Genomic DNA, 16,369 nt, shown 5'->3' with positions numbered 1-16,369 from the left:
AAAATTCCTGGTTACGCTGCCGGGCACATGCGGTATGTTAGCATACCCAGTTCCTACACCCATTGCCTAAGTTGTCTATTCGGACGCACAACTCGACAAGACAGCATCAGCCAGCAGTCAGCACCTGTAAAGTGGGGGGAAGAGTCAAAGAAAGAAAGAAAGCTTTGCTTTAAAAAGCGATCTCGAAGGCCATGCCATTGCGGACGGAAGCATCGTCGGAAGCAATGCAGGAGCCGGAAATATGCCACGGCCGCCATGTTTTTGATATCGCCTGTAGCTGTGTCGTATGCTGGTGCTTGCAGGAGACACCGGACTTCGCGGAGCGGCAGTCGCTTGTTGGATCCTTGCTGTCCAGCCAGGGCCAGACGATTGTGACCACTCTGATCCAGTCCTCCATCTTCTGCCTGCCCACCGCACTCTTGCCCGATGTGGCTGAGGTGCTCTACGAGTTGATCGAGTTTGATCGGCAGGTGAGGGCAGCAAAGCTGATTGCTGTTAGTCTTGAAATGAAGCCCAACCTTGTCATAGCTGAAATTCGTTATGAGCATATATTTGTTACGTGCTGATGTCGGCAAGAAACATTTTGCACTTAGTTCGTTAACCCAATAATTAGTTCATAGAGGCTTGACTGTGCTAACGGGCAGTGCAGACCACGTCTGAGCTAGGTTGTAGTAGTGCTTAGCAGTGTAGCCAAACACGATCCACCATCGGTCAAGGGAACAAATGGAAATGAAGGAAATTCTAGACCATTAGTTGAGCTTTGTATAGAACCATTGACCTTTTTTGCGTAGGCAGCAATGCAAATCGTGTTTTATTATCTTTTGTCGTTATTATCTTATCACCTCAGTGGCATGGGAATACCACAGGCTTCTGCCAGAACAACGTTCATTGCCTGTATCGAAACAAAAACAACAATTGATGCAAGCGTGGCTGCATTTTTTTATATCAGCAGCAATCACGGCATAAATGACTTGTACTGCCACAGACACATGCACTGAAGGACGCACACTATGACACAACAGTCTCTGTCGAGGTACAGTCAGACCTCGTTCAAGCGAAGTCGCATCTAGCACTAAAATACTTTCGTTATATCTGTAGCGAAGGATACGAACACCATAGTAGGTCATGCTCTGCAGCCCTTCTAGTGGGTCGATCCCTCCTGCACTTTCCTCGAAAAACGCGGCTCGTGCTGAGAGCTCGGCCCCTGAAACAACGGTCGGCCCAAACGGCTGGTGTCTGATAAACGCCTTTACATATCTTATATTTGATGTTAGAGTTAACACAATGGTGTTAATGAAAACAAATGCGCAAACGGGTCTGTGCAAGAGAAGTACAGGTGCATTGACATATGTCCGCCCCATTAACTATCAATGGGCCAACAAAAGCTTTGCCTGAGCTCGCACTGAGCAAACTAACTTGGGCAAGTGGTGACATGAGACATGAACTCTCCGCATTTCGCTCTTGTGCAGCGTGACATGCAACCGTGTCAGCCATTCAAAACAATGCAATGGCAGTGCGAGTATAAGCACACTGGCTGCCTTGCCCATGCCTTAGCCAAGCCGCCAGCCAAAATATGCACGCGCGTTCAGAGTGGGCACTTTTACATGATAGTAGACCATTCAGTAAGGTCTTGATGAGGGCTAGTTGGTTCATGATTTAGAACTGAGGTTTGAACAGGGCGAATAAAACAAGAACACGAAGAAACAAATACGAGCGCTTGTTTGTGTACTTGTTTCTTCATGTCCTTGTTTTATTCGCGCTCTTCAAACCTCAGTTCTAGATCATTCAGAAATGCCGAACACTGCCATTAGGTTACTCTTGCTGAGAATTTACAATTTCTGGGCACAGAATACTTATTTTGTGCTGTGAGCAAATAAATTTTAGCTTTGCTGCTACCAATTGTTGCGTCGGATCGTGGATCTGCGGTTTTGTTGTATGCAGCCGTAGAAAGCCCACTGTTATAAAGCGTGGCCAGCCAGGTGTTACATTTGCTTTGTTGTACCTGATAATTTGTTGCATTGTGTTCAACGTTATGACGAAGTTCAGCTGCATTGGTTGACGCACGACAGCATTTGTGATTCTGCCTGCCCTGCACTTCTGTCTGCCAGGCACTGACAACATGGTTGGAGAACGCTCTGAAGCTTCTACCAACGCACAGCAGTGGTGGAGCTGTCACAGCCACGCCAGCACAGCTGCAGGAATTCCTGTCCACAGTTACTAGGTAGGCTTTTTTTTTTGCTTTTTTTTTCTTTGTATAAAATTATACCAAAGTGGTATGTGCACACACACACACACAAAAGAACTTTGTCAAGCTGCTACATGTTTTGTTTTTGACCTTGCATTCGTTGGATGCTGATGCTGTTAAGTAATGCCTGAAAACATGTTAAACTAAACTTGATGTAGAATGGTAACTCTGTGAAATTTGAGTGGAGATCAACCAGCGGTTTAGTAGCAAAAGTCGTGTATGCCGAGCGCTTCTATTTATTTGTTGATACTAGAGGTAAATGTTTTGAAGCTGCTGCAATATTTACCACCATGGACGGCCTGGGAATGCAAGCTATTTCCATAGCCTGCATCCCAGGCTATGGAAACACTCAGATTCTTCCGAGAGCTTGCGCCCTGTGATTTTCATGACGCCGACTGCACCAGTATGTATTTTCGCTATTGTCCGCATTTCCTGGCAATTTTGCGCACCTGGGTACAGTTCATGTCTGGTCGCACTTCTATAAGCACGCAAGGCCTAAAGCACTGTGTTCACTCGATTGAATCACTCTGATTTCTTTGTGAATGTTGGCAAGGCGCTGCTCTTACATGAGTTGGGCGTATGACTACTTACTAAACCTGAGCTCGCTGCCGCATGGGATGTGCAGAATAATGCAAACATTACAAAAAAGATTCAGCACCACTGATCAAATTTGAATTCTGCTTCAGTTGTCCATTGTTCCCGCTCTCAATGTTGCTGCCGTTGTCAGCGGAGCTTACCACCTCACCAGCACATTCCCAAAGGGTGTCGTTCACGGTGCCGTCCATGCTGTTCAATGTTGCAGCAGCCTCAAAACATTTACCTCCAGTATCAATGAATACTGGACGTCATGAATTCTGGACGTCTTTGGTGAAACATTTTTTTTTTTTTTTTCACATTTTTTACCTACAAACAGAGGGGTGTTACATGATGGTGGGTCTTAGATAAGTAAAAGCATTAGTATTTTTGTATTATGCAGTATTTACAGGTGTCTCCCTGTTTCTTTTTCTCTCTTTTCATGCAGTGCCGAGCACATGAGGAGCATTTCCACATCACTACGGGACTTCTCTAGGCTGTACCGATGAGCAACATGTGCAAAAAGTCTCACAGGACTATTCTTACAGTTGTGGTGGAGCTCTTTGATCGTTATTTTGGCCTTTCCTCCCCCCCCCCCTCCCACCCTCTACCCCTCCTTTCCTCCTCGTGTGTTGACAGCTCGTCTCACCGTCTGTGAGCTGCGTCGTCCAGTGTCATCTTGTGGACATTGTAAAGTTCTGGAGAAAAGTAGTGATGCAATGCTTCCTGGGAAGTATTGTTCGTATTATTATTATTTTCTGTATTCATCTGTTTGAAACGGAGCTGTTGGTTGCAGACACAAGTGTGTGAGCCCAGTGCCGTTCCCAAGTGGCCTGTTCATATGTATGACCTGTTCTCTTGTTCGCCACGACACAACTCATTCTTACTCACTCTGGCTTTGAGAGTTGGTGGTTTCCTTTAACTCCATCTTGGGCAAGTGTCCTATTTGTACGATTGACCTTGGCTACAGCTTGCATCTGGCTTGGATTTGTTTTGCCCGAGATATTGTGGCCTTCTGTTAAAGGCTGTGCTCTTAAACCCATCACTCGTGCCACCTTGCATGCTGAACACTAAGTCATTGCTTTTTTGTTTTCTTGCTTTCATTGAGTTGTTGAAATTTCAGGAAGGGTCATGTTGCTACATGGAATGCTCAAAGCAGTGCTTCTTTTATACCTGTTGTAGACTGTTGCAAGTGTGTGTGCAGATGCGAGACCTTTCCATGAGGTAGTGTTGTGTACATATGTGCCTCAAATTTTGTTCTGTTGGCCTACACGTAAAGCTTTACATTGTAATTAATAGGCGTCTTCAGTTTCCTAGCAAGGCGCTGGCACAGCTTGTGTAATGGGGAAAGGTGCGACTAATACTTTCGCATGAAGTTTATTAATGTTGTGGCTTTAATAGGTAGGGATTTTGGGGTTTGATTTTCTTTTAAAGTTAGAAGAAAGTTGCATGGCTGAGAATAGTTTTAGCATATGAGGTTTTTTAATGCCACAAAGATGTTGAAGCTGTTGGAGACTGTTGTTGAATTGCCTGGCTCCTCAAGCACCGGGTGTTTTTTTGGTCATGGTGCTGAAAGTTGGCGAGAGACCTCCTTTTTGGTGTCATGATTTAAGTATGTGTCACATGCTGATGACATACCTTTATGTTATGCTTGCTTGCGATGACCATGCTGGCACTGCTGCCATCAGGGTTGACCCGAACTACCAAGTGCATGCTTTGCGTTGCTAAAGTATTGGCTGCTAATTCCAAGACAGCATCTAGGGTCGACATATAGCATCGGTCAATACTGGGCGTGATCGCCATGGCGAAAGCTGGCAAAATGTGGGACTACGTTTGCTGTTTACTTGTGCCACATGAGCATGTGCAGCATTTGCTAGAGCTACACGAGTCACGTGGCTGTGGTCACATGGTCACGTGTCACGTGGCTGTGGTCACATGGTCACGTGTTCCGGTTAAGTCTGATGGCGGCGGTGTGTACGAAAATGCAGGATGTCTGATGAACTTGAGGTGATTGTTAGTTTTTTTTTTTTACTGGAAGATTATAAGGCCAGGAGATGTTCCAAGCAATGGTAAAGCTGTGATGGATTAACAAGACCAAATTTTCTGAAGGATTTGTGTGTAATTTCTATGCACTTGTTGGAGTGACAAGCTTCGTGGGTCTTGATGCATGGTTATGTTTTGGTGCTATGCCTTTGCATAGTTGATCAGCTACTGAGCACAGAATGTAACGAGTGTGGAACGATGGGTGAATGTTTCTGCCTACCGTGCGTTGCTTCACAATGGTAGCAATTATGGTTCCTTTCTTCAAGCACTGAAGGTAGTTTTTTTTTTTCTTCTAGTAACTGCTTCAACTGGGCACTTTTCATGATAGTGACAGGCATTTGTAGACGGCATGATGCATATGCATTGCTGCGACATTGGAGGGTATTAATTTACAAGCAGTGCCGAATGCTTCACCACTGTCAGCCTGACAGTCACATCATTTTGTTTTGAAATGTCTGAACTGGACTGCTTCGGTTGTGACTTTCACCAGTCTCCATGAAATGGGGGCTGCCTGCTCGTCATATGCCAGATGTTTTCAACTGCAGAGATTTTGGTTGAGTGATGTGAATTGAGTGCTTGTAAGACGTAGCACTAATTTCAGTTGCTACTGATTTCAGTGTAATATCTGTTTCCTCTGGATGCAAAACGGGCTACGTGCCCGTCGTATGCCAGAAATCGGCAACTGCAAAGCTCTTGGCTGAATCAACTGAATGGAGTGCTTGTTAGACGTAGCACTTATTTCAGTGTCTTGGTTTCCTCGGGATGCAAAGTGCAGAAAAACCGTGTGGACCCTGTAGTCGCTGGTTTAGAACTCTCGGAGGGCGCATCATCGCGGGGCCAAGTTTGGAGCAGTATAGACAAGTGGTCTGGTGCTGGTTTTAGTAAGTGCTTTGCTTGGTTTGGAAATTGCTTCTTAATGTAAGCCCATGCAAGCTGCATCATATCGGTTGTAAGTGGAACTAGAATTTAGTAGGAAGATTTTACTACCAAGGCTTCCACGGGGGGGTGCGTTATGCCTACTAGCAGCCTACTGACTTTGTATAACGTGATAAACATGGTGCCCCGTCTAACAGCATGCTAGACCTTACAAGTGTAGGATGTCCTGGAGAGGAATGTGCTCATTTTTCAGGAAAGGCAATTTTTGAGGCATGTGCATTTCACCTGTAACTGTGCTGCACTGTAAAAGGTGGCCAGATGGTTGCATCACTACAATAAGATCATTCCGTAATGGAGGGAAGGTTGTCTCTGTGTTCTAGGTATGTCTGCAGCACACGTTTTTTAAAAATGCTGATGCTCCCATAACTTGGAAGACTTGTGCATGCCTTCATGACTGCGGGAGGTAGGCCTAACCTCACTTCTAGCACTGAGGTTCAGGCATTATAATGTGCATATTTTCGTATAGTGCTGCAACGTGTTATATTTTGTAGTACAATAAAGATGTTTCTAAGTTTGGGAGCTGTGGCATTGGGGCCACTTCAGCTAATGAGAATTTTGATAACTGTGTTATGCTTGTGCATCTGCTGTGCCCATTTGCTCTTGCCATTTCACATGCAGAGCTGTTTTTCTTTGCTTTTCGCCCATTTATTTCAGTTTGGCATGGCTTTGGTACAGTCGGCTTCCTTTAATTTGACGTCGCAGGACATGTGACCATTGGTTCATACTACAGAAATTTCAAGGCAAAAAAGCAGCCTTATTTGTCCCAATTAGGGAATGAACTCAAGGTGAGAAGCTAAGGAAGAATAGCTTGACGGTGTATGAGCTGAAACAAAAACATATTTAACATTCACAGGCACCGGTTTGAAAATTTTAACATGATTTAATTAAAAATGCTTAACAGGCTCACTGATGTTCAGTTGAAGGGAGGTGACTGTACTAAACGGATTTTTCAGGACTGCACTTTCCTGGTCATTGTGCAAGTATTATAGAATTTCCTTTTTTTTTTTTTCTAATTGTACTGCCAACAAGTAATTTCCACCCTTCATATTAGTAAATATGTGACAATTTGAGACAAATATAAGATTACGGTTTCGTTTCATGCTTTGGGAACTGTTGGTTTTTATAAAAATGTAAATATCACCTCGTTTGTCCTGTCCTCTCTCGAAATGTCACAAAACATACACCTGACATTATCAATGATGAATTAAACAATTGTAGCAACGCGATCGCTGCTCTTAGGCCTAAAACTTGAAGCACAAGCGGCGAGCGTGGCCGTAGAGTTACTGCAGATTGCGTGCTTCGGTGCTTTAAGAAGAGAAACGTAGGTTTAATTCCAACGGCTAGAACGCGTCATATTTGAGCGTCATTTTAAAAATACTGATTGTGGCGGGAACCTCGTCGAGTACGAAACTGCGGTTGGAGAGCCGAGAGGGCAGGGCTGTGTGGATACGTGCATGCGGCTTCACGTGTATCTGTTTATGTGCGATCGTCTGCTTTTCGTGGCTGTTTTGGTGTCGCCGTTCTGCCGGAATCGTTTTTCCCGTGTGTCCCGGCGTCTTTTAAATGTGGTACGTACACGTCCTCGCTACTCTCTGGCGCGTTTTGCGATTCACAACGACGCGCCGTCAAGGCGCCAACGCGGCAACCGCCGTGGCGTCGCGTATGCACGCACTCCGCAGACGCACATGTGGCTTTCGCGGTCGGCAAGCAGAAAGGCCGCGGTATATGTAGCTTGCGTTTTCATCCTACGATTCATCGCACGCCAGATAGCGGGCTAAATGGTAGTTGCACTCCTCTGATCGCTTTCACTGCCTAAATCTGCGTTTACGTTATGCCCGGGAAATCGCTGCGATATTGTCGCTAGGACGATGATGAAGTCACAAGATTCTCGATGCCTCCTCGATGTTTTGTTTTATTTGTTCCAACCTCGTTATTTCGCTTTCCAGCGCTTGGCGCGCCCCTAAGGTGACGTTTGTATTTTCGCATACCGCTTCGCGTTGGAAGACAAGTCTTCGTATATTGTGTGGCGCGGCATCGCGAAAAAGCAGAAAAACGCAACAAAACGAAGATTAGAGAAGCAGAACGAAAGCACTTGTTGAAGGCAGCATCGCTCGCTGGGAGCGTGGCGGTCGCCACGAGCGAAACTCTTTTCAGTTCGTTTTTGGTTTTGTTTCTTTGCCCCTCTCGTGCTGCCATCCAGCGGCAAAGTTCTGCGCCACGCCATTTTGTTTGGTGTTGTCCGTGGTGTTTTTTCTAGTGTTGTTTTGTTTGTGCGTCTATGTGTGTTGTCTGTCTACGTCCCTTGTGCTCCGTAGGTAATGTGCCTTTCACCTATCTCTTTAATACCTAACCCGTGCGGCCCGGCGAGCGCGTGGGAGGTGTGCCTTGGCGGCGCATCGGGTCGCACGTTTAAAGGTCTGCGCCCGCCGGCATGGCATGGCATTTGAGAAAAAAAGTTGCCGCTCTCCGCGAGCCTCGGCGTTTCACAATTGGTGCCGGTCTTCGGTATCTTTCTGCGCAGTGATCTTCGCCGTCGTTTCCGATCAACCCGGTGCGAAGGGGACCCGGTGCGAAGCGAAGCAATACGTTCTCTGCGGTTAGCGAAAAAAAAAAACAAAAAGCTAGAAAAAAAGCCACCTCTTCGTAGCGAAACGCGCTAGCTGGTAGCAACCGGTGCCTTAAGCGGCGGAGTTGCTTGACCCCTAGCTCTTGTTGGCTAAGCATTCCGGGTAAATGGCAAGCACGCTTCGTACTACATGCGTCGACGTCTACTTGTGCCTGCGTTTCGCGCTGATCGCAAACGCCGAAAAGCTACGCAATTTTTTTTTCTTTCGAGGAAACAAAAGCCCGCTTCGTTTCGGCCCCGGAACGGCCGCCGATCTCCGAAACACCCGGGTCGAGGAAAAGGCAAAAAAAAAAAAAAAAAAAAAAAAAGATTACGGGCGTTCTTTCTAGCGTGAACCGCGTTGTTCGCGTAGAGACTGCATTTTAGGCTAATGAGGAGGGCCCCTCCGTACGTCGATTGCACGAGGTTCTTCGGGAAGACCCGCATTCGTGTTTTCCGCACGGAGTCTTCAAACAAACGGCAGTCAAACGAGTCTATCCATAGATCACGCGTTCGCAGATTCTCCTTCGGCTAAAACGAGCCACGCCGGTTCGGATTGCACGCTGACTCGTCGTGGTCACGCATTCCTCGGAACTCGAAGCATGTCTATCGCCTTTCTGTTTCTTTACCCCCAACAGATCGTGCACAGTCCGGCTCCCATCCGAAACGGGGTGTGTTTGAGAGTGATAGTGTCAAGTTTATTTGGCAATCACGCGTTCACTTGGAAATCGGCTCGGCCACATCGGGGCTTGGCCGAAGCCCGGCCTTCGTTTCGCGATCCTTGTTTAGCAACGCGGGTTCGAATGCCACGGTCAATCGACGGACGGGGCCGAGGTCGTGCGTGATGCCGAGAACGCGGCTTCCGTCTCGATCGCGCGCCGATCTCTGAAGTTGCACGCGTGACACGTCCCAGCAGCGGTCTCGTGCGCGTCATCGTGTTAGCCTTTTGCATTTTTGTCTTAACTGCTGCAGTGCGGACGTAGATAGATTGGGCGTATCGCCGGGCCTGCAAATACCGTGAATCACAGTGTGTTTTTCCTTGTACGGAAATGTCGATGCCTTGTCGTGTGTGTTTGTGTATCACTGCCTCTTATCAACGAAACTGTTGGTTATCCGCGCTTTGTTGAGCGGCTTCTCCTTTACTCAGCGTGAAAGCAGTGCCTGTACTACATTCTGGAAAACTATTGATTTTAAGTATTGCGAAAATGTCGTACAAACATCTTCCTGGAAATGTCTTGGCATCTTTTAGAGCATGGCTACTGAAAAAGTTCATTTGCCAGCCTGGAAATGTTTGAGCATTGATTTGTAATACAAAACAAAGAGTAACGATAGAATGATAAAAGTCTTGGTCGTCAGTAATTTTGATGAAGCTTGGTTCCTCCTGCCTCGGGAACAGAATTTTTCTTTTTCAGCTTTTGCTGTATTGCAGTACTTCGGTGCTTGCCATTAAGATGCCTGCAAAGCTTCTGCTGGCTACTTATGTATTTGAATGGCATGAACCATTGTCACAGGTTGCATGAAATACACATGTAATACTGCATTTCCATGCATTCACAGTGGAAGACCAGGCAGCAGTAAGCCTCTTTGTAGTTTGACAGGGTGTAGTGGAGCTATTCAGCTTTTGGAATTCCTCTGCCATTTAGGGTGGGTGTTGAGGAAGATCTTGAAGAAAATGAATGAATGTGAACGTTTGTTACGGAGGGCTGTGCGCGACACTTTCTGGTGCAGAAACCACTTATACATCACTCATACTAGTTTGTCTGTTTGCTTTGTACGTTTCCAGGTTATATCAAATTGCATACTTGCTATTATGACAGGCAGTTTAAGCTTTAGTAAACAGTTTGAAATCTCTAATTGTTCAGAGTATGACTTGCAAGTGCTTTCACATTGACATCTGCTTCTGGAAATGCAGCTCTAAGACGCTTTCTACATGGCACCTGCTGTATAGATAAGTTCCGCATTTGCTGAAATGCAGTTAAAAGTGATGTTACATGTCATGTAACATGAGGGGCTGGACTAGTTGACATACCCCTGTGTGTGCGGAATCTCTGTGTCGAGGTTCTGACAGAATGGTGCAGAAGTTGGCAAGGAACTGTTGTTCCTCTAAAAACTAGGTTTGATTGTGTAACTGAACTATCCACTCGCCTTTGTTTCATTCTGAGTGGAAATGTTAGCTTGTACTGTAGGATCAAACTGTAGGATGCTCTTGTGTAACTGAACTATCCACTCGCCTTAGTTTCATTCTGAGTGGAAATGTTAGCTTGTACTCTAGGATCAAACTGTAGGATGCTCTATTTCATACACAGCGTGCAACGCTGTTCAAGGCTAGCAAGCATTCTTGCAGTAGCTGCGTTCGCCCCAATTAACAGTTTGGTGTTTTAACCAGCAGTTACATGAAATTGTTCTTTATTTAGGCTCAGTAATAAACGAGAAACAGTTTACACCTTAAAAATTGAAATAAACTGTCATACGGCTGTTACTACATGGTAGATCATTTTATGTTTCGTTATTTTCCTTCTCCGGTTTCTCATTTGCGGTGCATTGTGGTGCCTCACGTGCAGGCTCGTGCGATATTGTGCGACCGCGAAACCTGACTCCGAGATGTGCAGAGTTATACATTTTGATTACCGAGCTTCTTGGGTAGGTTCCACAGCTTTGCATGCCAAGTTTGAAATAGTGTATAGCGTGCTTGGCTCATAGTTTCCATGAATGATGCCATGCCATGGTTTGACCGGTTATGGCACCATAACCCCTTTAACCGCTGTGTGCGCAACTGTGCAAGCCAAGATAGTGCAGCAAAAGGAAAGCATCGGGGAGAATAATGATATTGAAAATGTGTCGCGTTCATCTTGAAATACTTCTGATTGGACCTGCACTGCAAGTTCGAATAACATTTGGAGAGTGTTTCTGTAAAACAAATGGGAAAGTAGACAGCCGGGTTTTCGCTTTCGGTGTTAGTACGTCGTGGTGTAGCGGGTTCACTTCTTTCATCGATTTTCACAATGCTTTACGTCGAGGATATTTTGCAAGTGGCTTGATGGGTGTTTTCCAAGTATGGGGGGGTCCTCTCCATCTGTGACATTGCTGTGGGTAGTTCTTGCATGGAGTTGACATTCTATAAGCTTGACAAAACTCACCAAAGAATTGAAAATTCCTAATTTATTCTGTAGCAACACGTGTTCCTTGATTCTGAAGATGCAAGGAATGTGGAACTAAATTTTCAGTGGACAGAATTATTTGTCTCCTGAAAGAATGGTAGGGTTGTGGTCGCATAGCGGGCTTTGTGCAACATTGCCGTGAATGATCCCATATGATTACATGGGTTGACCAGGCATGGTAGCATACGGAGTGTCCTTTAGGCAACATTGTAGAGATCTACACTTCACCATAGTTTGACTTAGCTGGGGTCGAATGCTGTTAATGTGCTTCAATAGCATGCTCACTTTCACAACTCTTCGGTGACTGCTCTTTTTCTAAATCTGTGCACATTTTTTTTTTATCATTTACAATATGGTACTACAGATCTATCGTACGTCAAAATGGCCCATGGGCAAAGTTGTACCTGCATCTCGTAATGTGGACCACTGATAGCCGGATCTGTGGAACACGGCAGTGTCTCGGCAAAGCATGCTTTGCACTTCCTTGGCATGCCCACTTGCGGACTAGTGTGTATGCATAATATTCAAGATCTCATAGTGTCTGGTGTATCGTTCTATACCTGTTATGCCATAATGGACTTGGTGGTTCAGATGATGTGCAGCAGCATAAGCATACATTGAGGCATTCCTTTTTGTTCCGTCTTAACATAGGCCTATCAGTCCTTCAATGAAGCCTCGAATTACTTCTCACAAACATAATTCACTGACCAGTAGCTATGCTTCAGAATGGTTCTAGAGAATGAGACATTAATGAGAGTGATTCGCCTAGTTGTGTAGCTGGCATGCTACTGAAGGGAATTTGGTTAAAGGGTAAAATATGAAGGATGAACAATAAAACAAAAGATATGAAGCAATAAATAAGAAGCGTAAACACTCTTAAAAGACGTTCCAAACAACTTTAGACGTTGACTATATGAGCCCTACAAAACCCTGTACGCCTCAATAGAAGTCATTTGTGCATACATTGCATTGCATTTGACTTTGTGTTGGCTTCACCAGTCACATTTTTTTTTTCATAATTTATATGTTATATATATCAAATAAATTGCTAACACGACGTTCCTCATTAACTGAAGTCCTGGATTTGTTGTTTGTGAGCATGACTTTCATAATCACGCTTGTGTGTGAAGGAAATTATTACTAATGCAATGGGATTATGTTGGATTGCTCTTGCAGTAGTTACCTACCTGTATTAATGGCTCATTGGTAATGGCCTTTTGCTACTGAGCGGGAGGTTACAGGTTCCTTTCCCAGCCGTGGCAGCCATACTTCGACGAGAGCAGAATGCAAAAATGTTCTTGTGCATTAAGGAATCGCAGACAGTCAAATTGAGAGCCTTCCACAATTGCGTCTCTTATTGTCCGTTGCTTCGGTCCATTCAAGCCAGTGGACCAATAAAACAATTTTGGCAGCATTTCGTTAGTATCAGGACATGACTCCTTCAATGGTCAGGAGAATGATGCTTTTTGGGATCAAATACATCTATTCGCAGACACTGCATAAAGGTATAGGGACTGCTGGTAATGGCCGACATCACCAGCTCCATAACTTTATAGCTTCTTCATGAGTGGCGGATCAGGCAGGACATCTTTGTTTTGCGTAACCAGCTGAGTGGAGTAAAAGGTAGTGCAGAGCATTGTGCAGAATCACTAGACAGAATGTGTGTAAGAACACATTTTTGATAAAGAGGGCCAAGTGCGCAGTTCTAGGGAAACATTAGATAGGAGAGCAGCAAACATATTTGCAAAGGGAAATGAAGGCCATGTTAAATCGTACATCTACAGGGTCTTCCATAGTTGAATGAAACACTTGATCAGTATTCGAGCTAGCATAACTTCAATATGTCCTCTCCGTTATGGGAAAAAGAGCGGCCGACGAGGTGTCTCGTGCATACCTATATGTATGAATGAAGCATGTTTCTGCATGCTATATCTTCCTTTCAATATCTATATCTTCCTTTCAACATGCATTATTTTTGGTTTCGAATGTGAACAGCGATTGAAGTCTCTCTAACCTTTGTAGCTTTGCACGTTATGTATAAAATGGTGCTGCAGGGCTTATGCTGGTGATTTTCAGATTGAACAGTGAAACCGGAGACAAACACCGAGATACACACAACGCTGATTTCCAATGAGGGTTTATTAGCAGGGCTGTTTGAGGTCTCCGTCGCAGTTTGGCACTGTTTAGTCCTAAAATGCCACATCAACAATCCTAAATCATGACACTTCATATCAGCTAGCATATTGGGTAGCTTTGCTCTTTCTATTAAAAAAAAAATTCAGGCTAATGTTGGTCTTTGCCCTTATGCGTTGCTCCTGCTCCATGTTTTTTACATTTATGAAGTGGTTGAAATCAGCTATTTTGAACCCTTTATTGTTTTCTTGTTGCATTCATGCATTGTGGACAGGCCTTGATGACATTAACTACTTAATGGTTTGTGGTTCTGGAGGTATCAAATGTCCGGATTTGATGATTTCAAGAAGACGTAATGCGGACGTCAAACTGCTTTTAAGTAATAAGAAATCTTATAATTGCTAGCTTCTCCTGAATCAATAGAATTCATTGCTAAGCGCTGCTGGAATGGCTCACAGAAGCTTTTAATTGTAAGTGCCATGATGACTGACTAGCTATGGCATTTTGTGTGAGGTCGTAGGCTGGATTCCTAAAAACCACAGCAGCATTTCCGCTGAGGCAGAATGTAAAATCGCTCGTGTGCTGTGCTTAGGGTGAATTTTAAATGACCCCAGACAGTCAAAACTTATTTGCAGCCCTTCACTATGGCATCTATTGTAGTCTGTGTGTGGCTTTCGGATATTATACCACATAAATCAGTCGTTCTCACCTTTTCTTTTTTTTTTTAAGTACACAATTAAGGACAATTTTTAAATTACCTGATGTGGTAGCTCAGTGGCTACTATGTTCTGCTATTGTGCACGAGGTCACAGTTTTAATTTCTGGCTTTGATGGTTGCATCTCAATACCAGTGGAACTGGCATTGAGATCAGAAGCTGGTACGCTTCTGTCCGGTAAAAAGCAGCACGAAAGATGCAGCTCAGAGCGGTGAGCAACAGCAGGATGGCCGCGTACTCACAACAAAGATTTTATTTGACACAAATGGGTATTTATGTATGTACAAGGAAAACAAAGAATAGAATACACAGCAAACAAACCAACTTATATAGACAATGATCTTTTGTGTACATAGATTATAGGTGCACATTATAGAAGTCCAGAGATTCAGAATTATCATATCGCAGCATGTTTCTGGACCAGCTGGTTCATACTTCTTGCGGCGGAAAAGATGCAAAAACATTCCAAAGCACTGGCAAGACTCGGACTATTCTGGAGCTCCTGATTGCAGCTTCGCTATGTGAAACCCCCACCAGTTATCATATTTTGCGTTAAAAACTGAAGTGCTGCCTGCAGTGCAGCTTTGGGTTGTTTGACCCTCATTGAGAACATTGATCTTTGCGAGCTATGCATTTTCAAGCATGATCATTCAAGCCAAAGGGGTGTAGGGTAGCAAACCAGAAACTTGCTTTTCGTTAACCTCCCTGCCTTTGCTCTCTCGCTCTCTCTCTATATATATATTGGGTCATTTCTGTGGTCAAAGCATTTATCGCCTGTTATGAGGCTGTGGCACTTCCAGAATGACATTCTTTTTTGCCCTAGTAACTTGTATGGAGTGAGCGTCAGTCTCTAGTTATAATGTATTCTAGTCTGTGATTCGCTGAAATCGGCAGCACAACTGCTCAGAGGAGTTAGCTGTATAAAGCAAAACTCGAGCGTCGGGACCTTCGATAGTTTACAAGCAAACATAACTGGCATAGCCTTTTATGTGAAGTATGTCACCTCACATTACTTATCTGTAGAACACACCACAATTTTTTTTCCCAGTTTTCAGGTATTTGAATCATATAACGTTGAATAAAGTGTACTTATAAAGCAGAATAATGGCTCATTATGAGTATGTGGGGCAGAAACTTCGAGGATGGAACAAAAGATGTTAGGCACAATGTTAAGAGATGGAAAGAGAGCGGTGTGGATCAGAGAGCAAACGGGGATAGCCGATATTCTAGTTGACATTGAGAGAAAAAAAATGGAGCTGGGCAAGGCCATGTAATGCATACGGCAGGTAACAACCGGTGGGCCATTAGAGTTACAGAATGGGTGCCATTGGAAGGGAAGCGCAGTAGAGGACGGCAGAAAATTAGGTGGGGTGATGAAGTTAGGCAATTTGCAGCCATAGCGTGGTGTCAGCTGGTACGAGACAATGGGTGATTGGAGATCGCTGGGAGAGGCCTTTGTCCTGCAGTGGACATAAAATTAGGCTGGTGATCATGAGTTTCTAAATGAAAGCACACAGCTGGTTGTGTTGACAATGACTGGCCTCTGGTGCCATTTGCTCGTGAAATGTATAAGCATATTTTATCCTTAGCTGTCTTATGAATGGTAACAAGTCAGCCAGTTTTGGTTACTTTCTTCTGTCCTTGGTAAGCCAGAAAGTTTGCAACAACAGAAATCCATGAGTGGACATGCTTGAAAGAACCAGCGTCAGAGCGCATGTTGAAAGCATACCGTGGTCTAACCAAAATTTTGACATTTGACTAAATAATATCACGTAACGAAAAAAACTAAAGCCCCATAATCCCGTAACAACATATGGAGGTCCCATTACAAACTCCGTGTCTTTCCATATATGGAGGTATGCCCCCATTGGATACATGGAAACGCATGTCCCCCCCCCCCCCTTTTTTTTTCTTCCTCTTTTTTTTTTTGTATAGAGCCCCGATACTTTCATGTAATCAT

General features: G+C 44.5%; 2 protein-coding genes across 3 annotated transcripts in view; both read left to right on the top strand.

The window, feature by feature from the left end:
* Positions 1–6,937, top strand: part of LOC119463970 (transportin-3-like) — a 59,308-nt gene extending 52,371 nt beyond the window's left edge. The window contains exons 20-22 of the mRNA XM_037724793.2: positions 303–470; positions 2,109–2,221; positions 3,267–6,937. Of these exons, the coding sequence (XP_037580721.2) occupies positions 303–470; positions 2,109–2,221; positions 3,267–3,327 (342 nt within the window). The 3' untranslated portion in view covers positions 3,328–6,937. The remainder of the gene's footprint in view (positions 1–302; positions 471–2,108; positions 2,222–3,266) is intronic.
* A 280-nt stretch (positions 6,938–7,217) lies between these two features.
* The window catches only part of LOC119464516 (CUGBP Elav-like family member 2), a 521,231-nt gene continuing 512,079 nt past the window's right edge, over positions 7,218–16,369 (top strand). Inside the window, exon 1 of one of the 2 annotated variants that reach the window (XM_049655498.1) lies at positions 7,218–7,365. The gene's annotated coding sequence lies outside the window, so the exon portion shown is untranslated. Of the gene's footprint in view, positions 7,366–7,987; positions 8,113–16,369 lie in introns of those variants that run through there. The other variant, XM_049655499.1, reaches the window with a different exon arrangement.

The sequence above is a fragment of the Dermacentor silvarum genome, chromosome 9, assembly GCF_013339745.2.
Source record: "Dermacentor silvarum isolate Dsil-2018 chromosome 9, BIME_Dsil_1.4, whole genome shotgun sequence".
Lineage (NCBI taxonomy): Eukaryota > Metazoa > Arthropoda > Arachnida > Ixodida > Ixodidae > Dermacentor > Dermacentor silvarum.
This window is presented reverse-complemented; position numbering and strand designations above follow the sequence as displayed.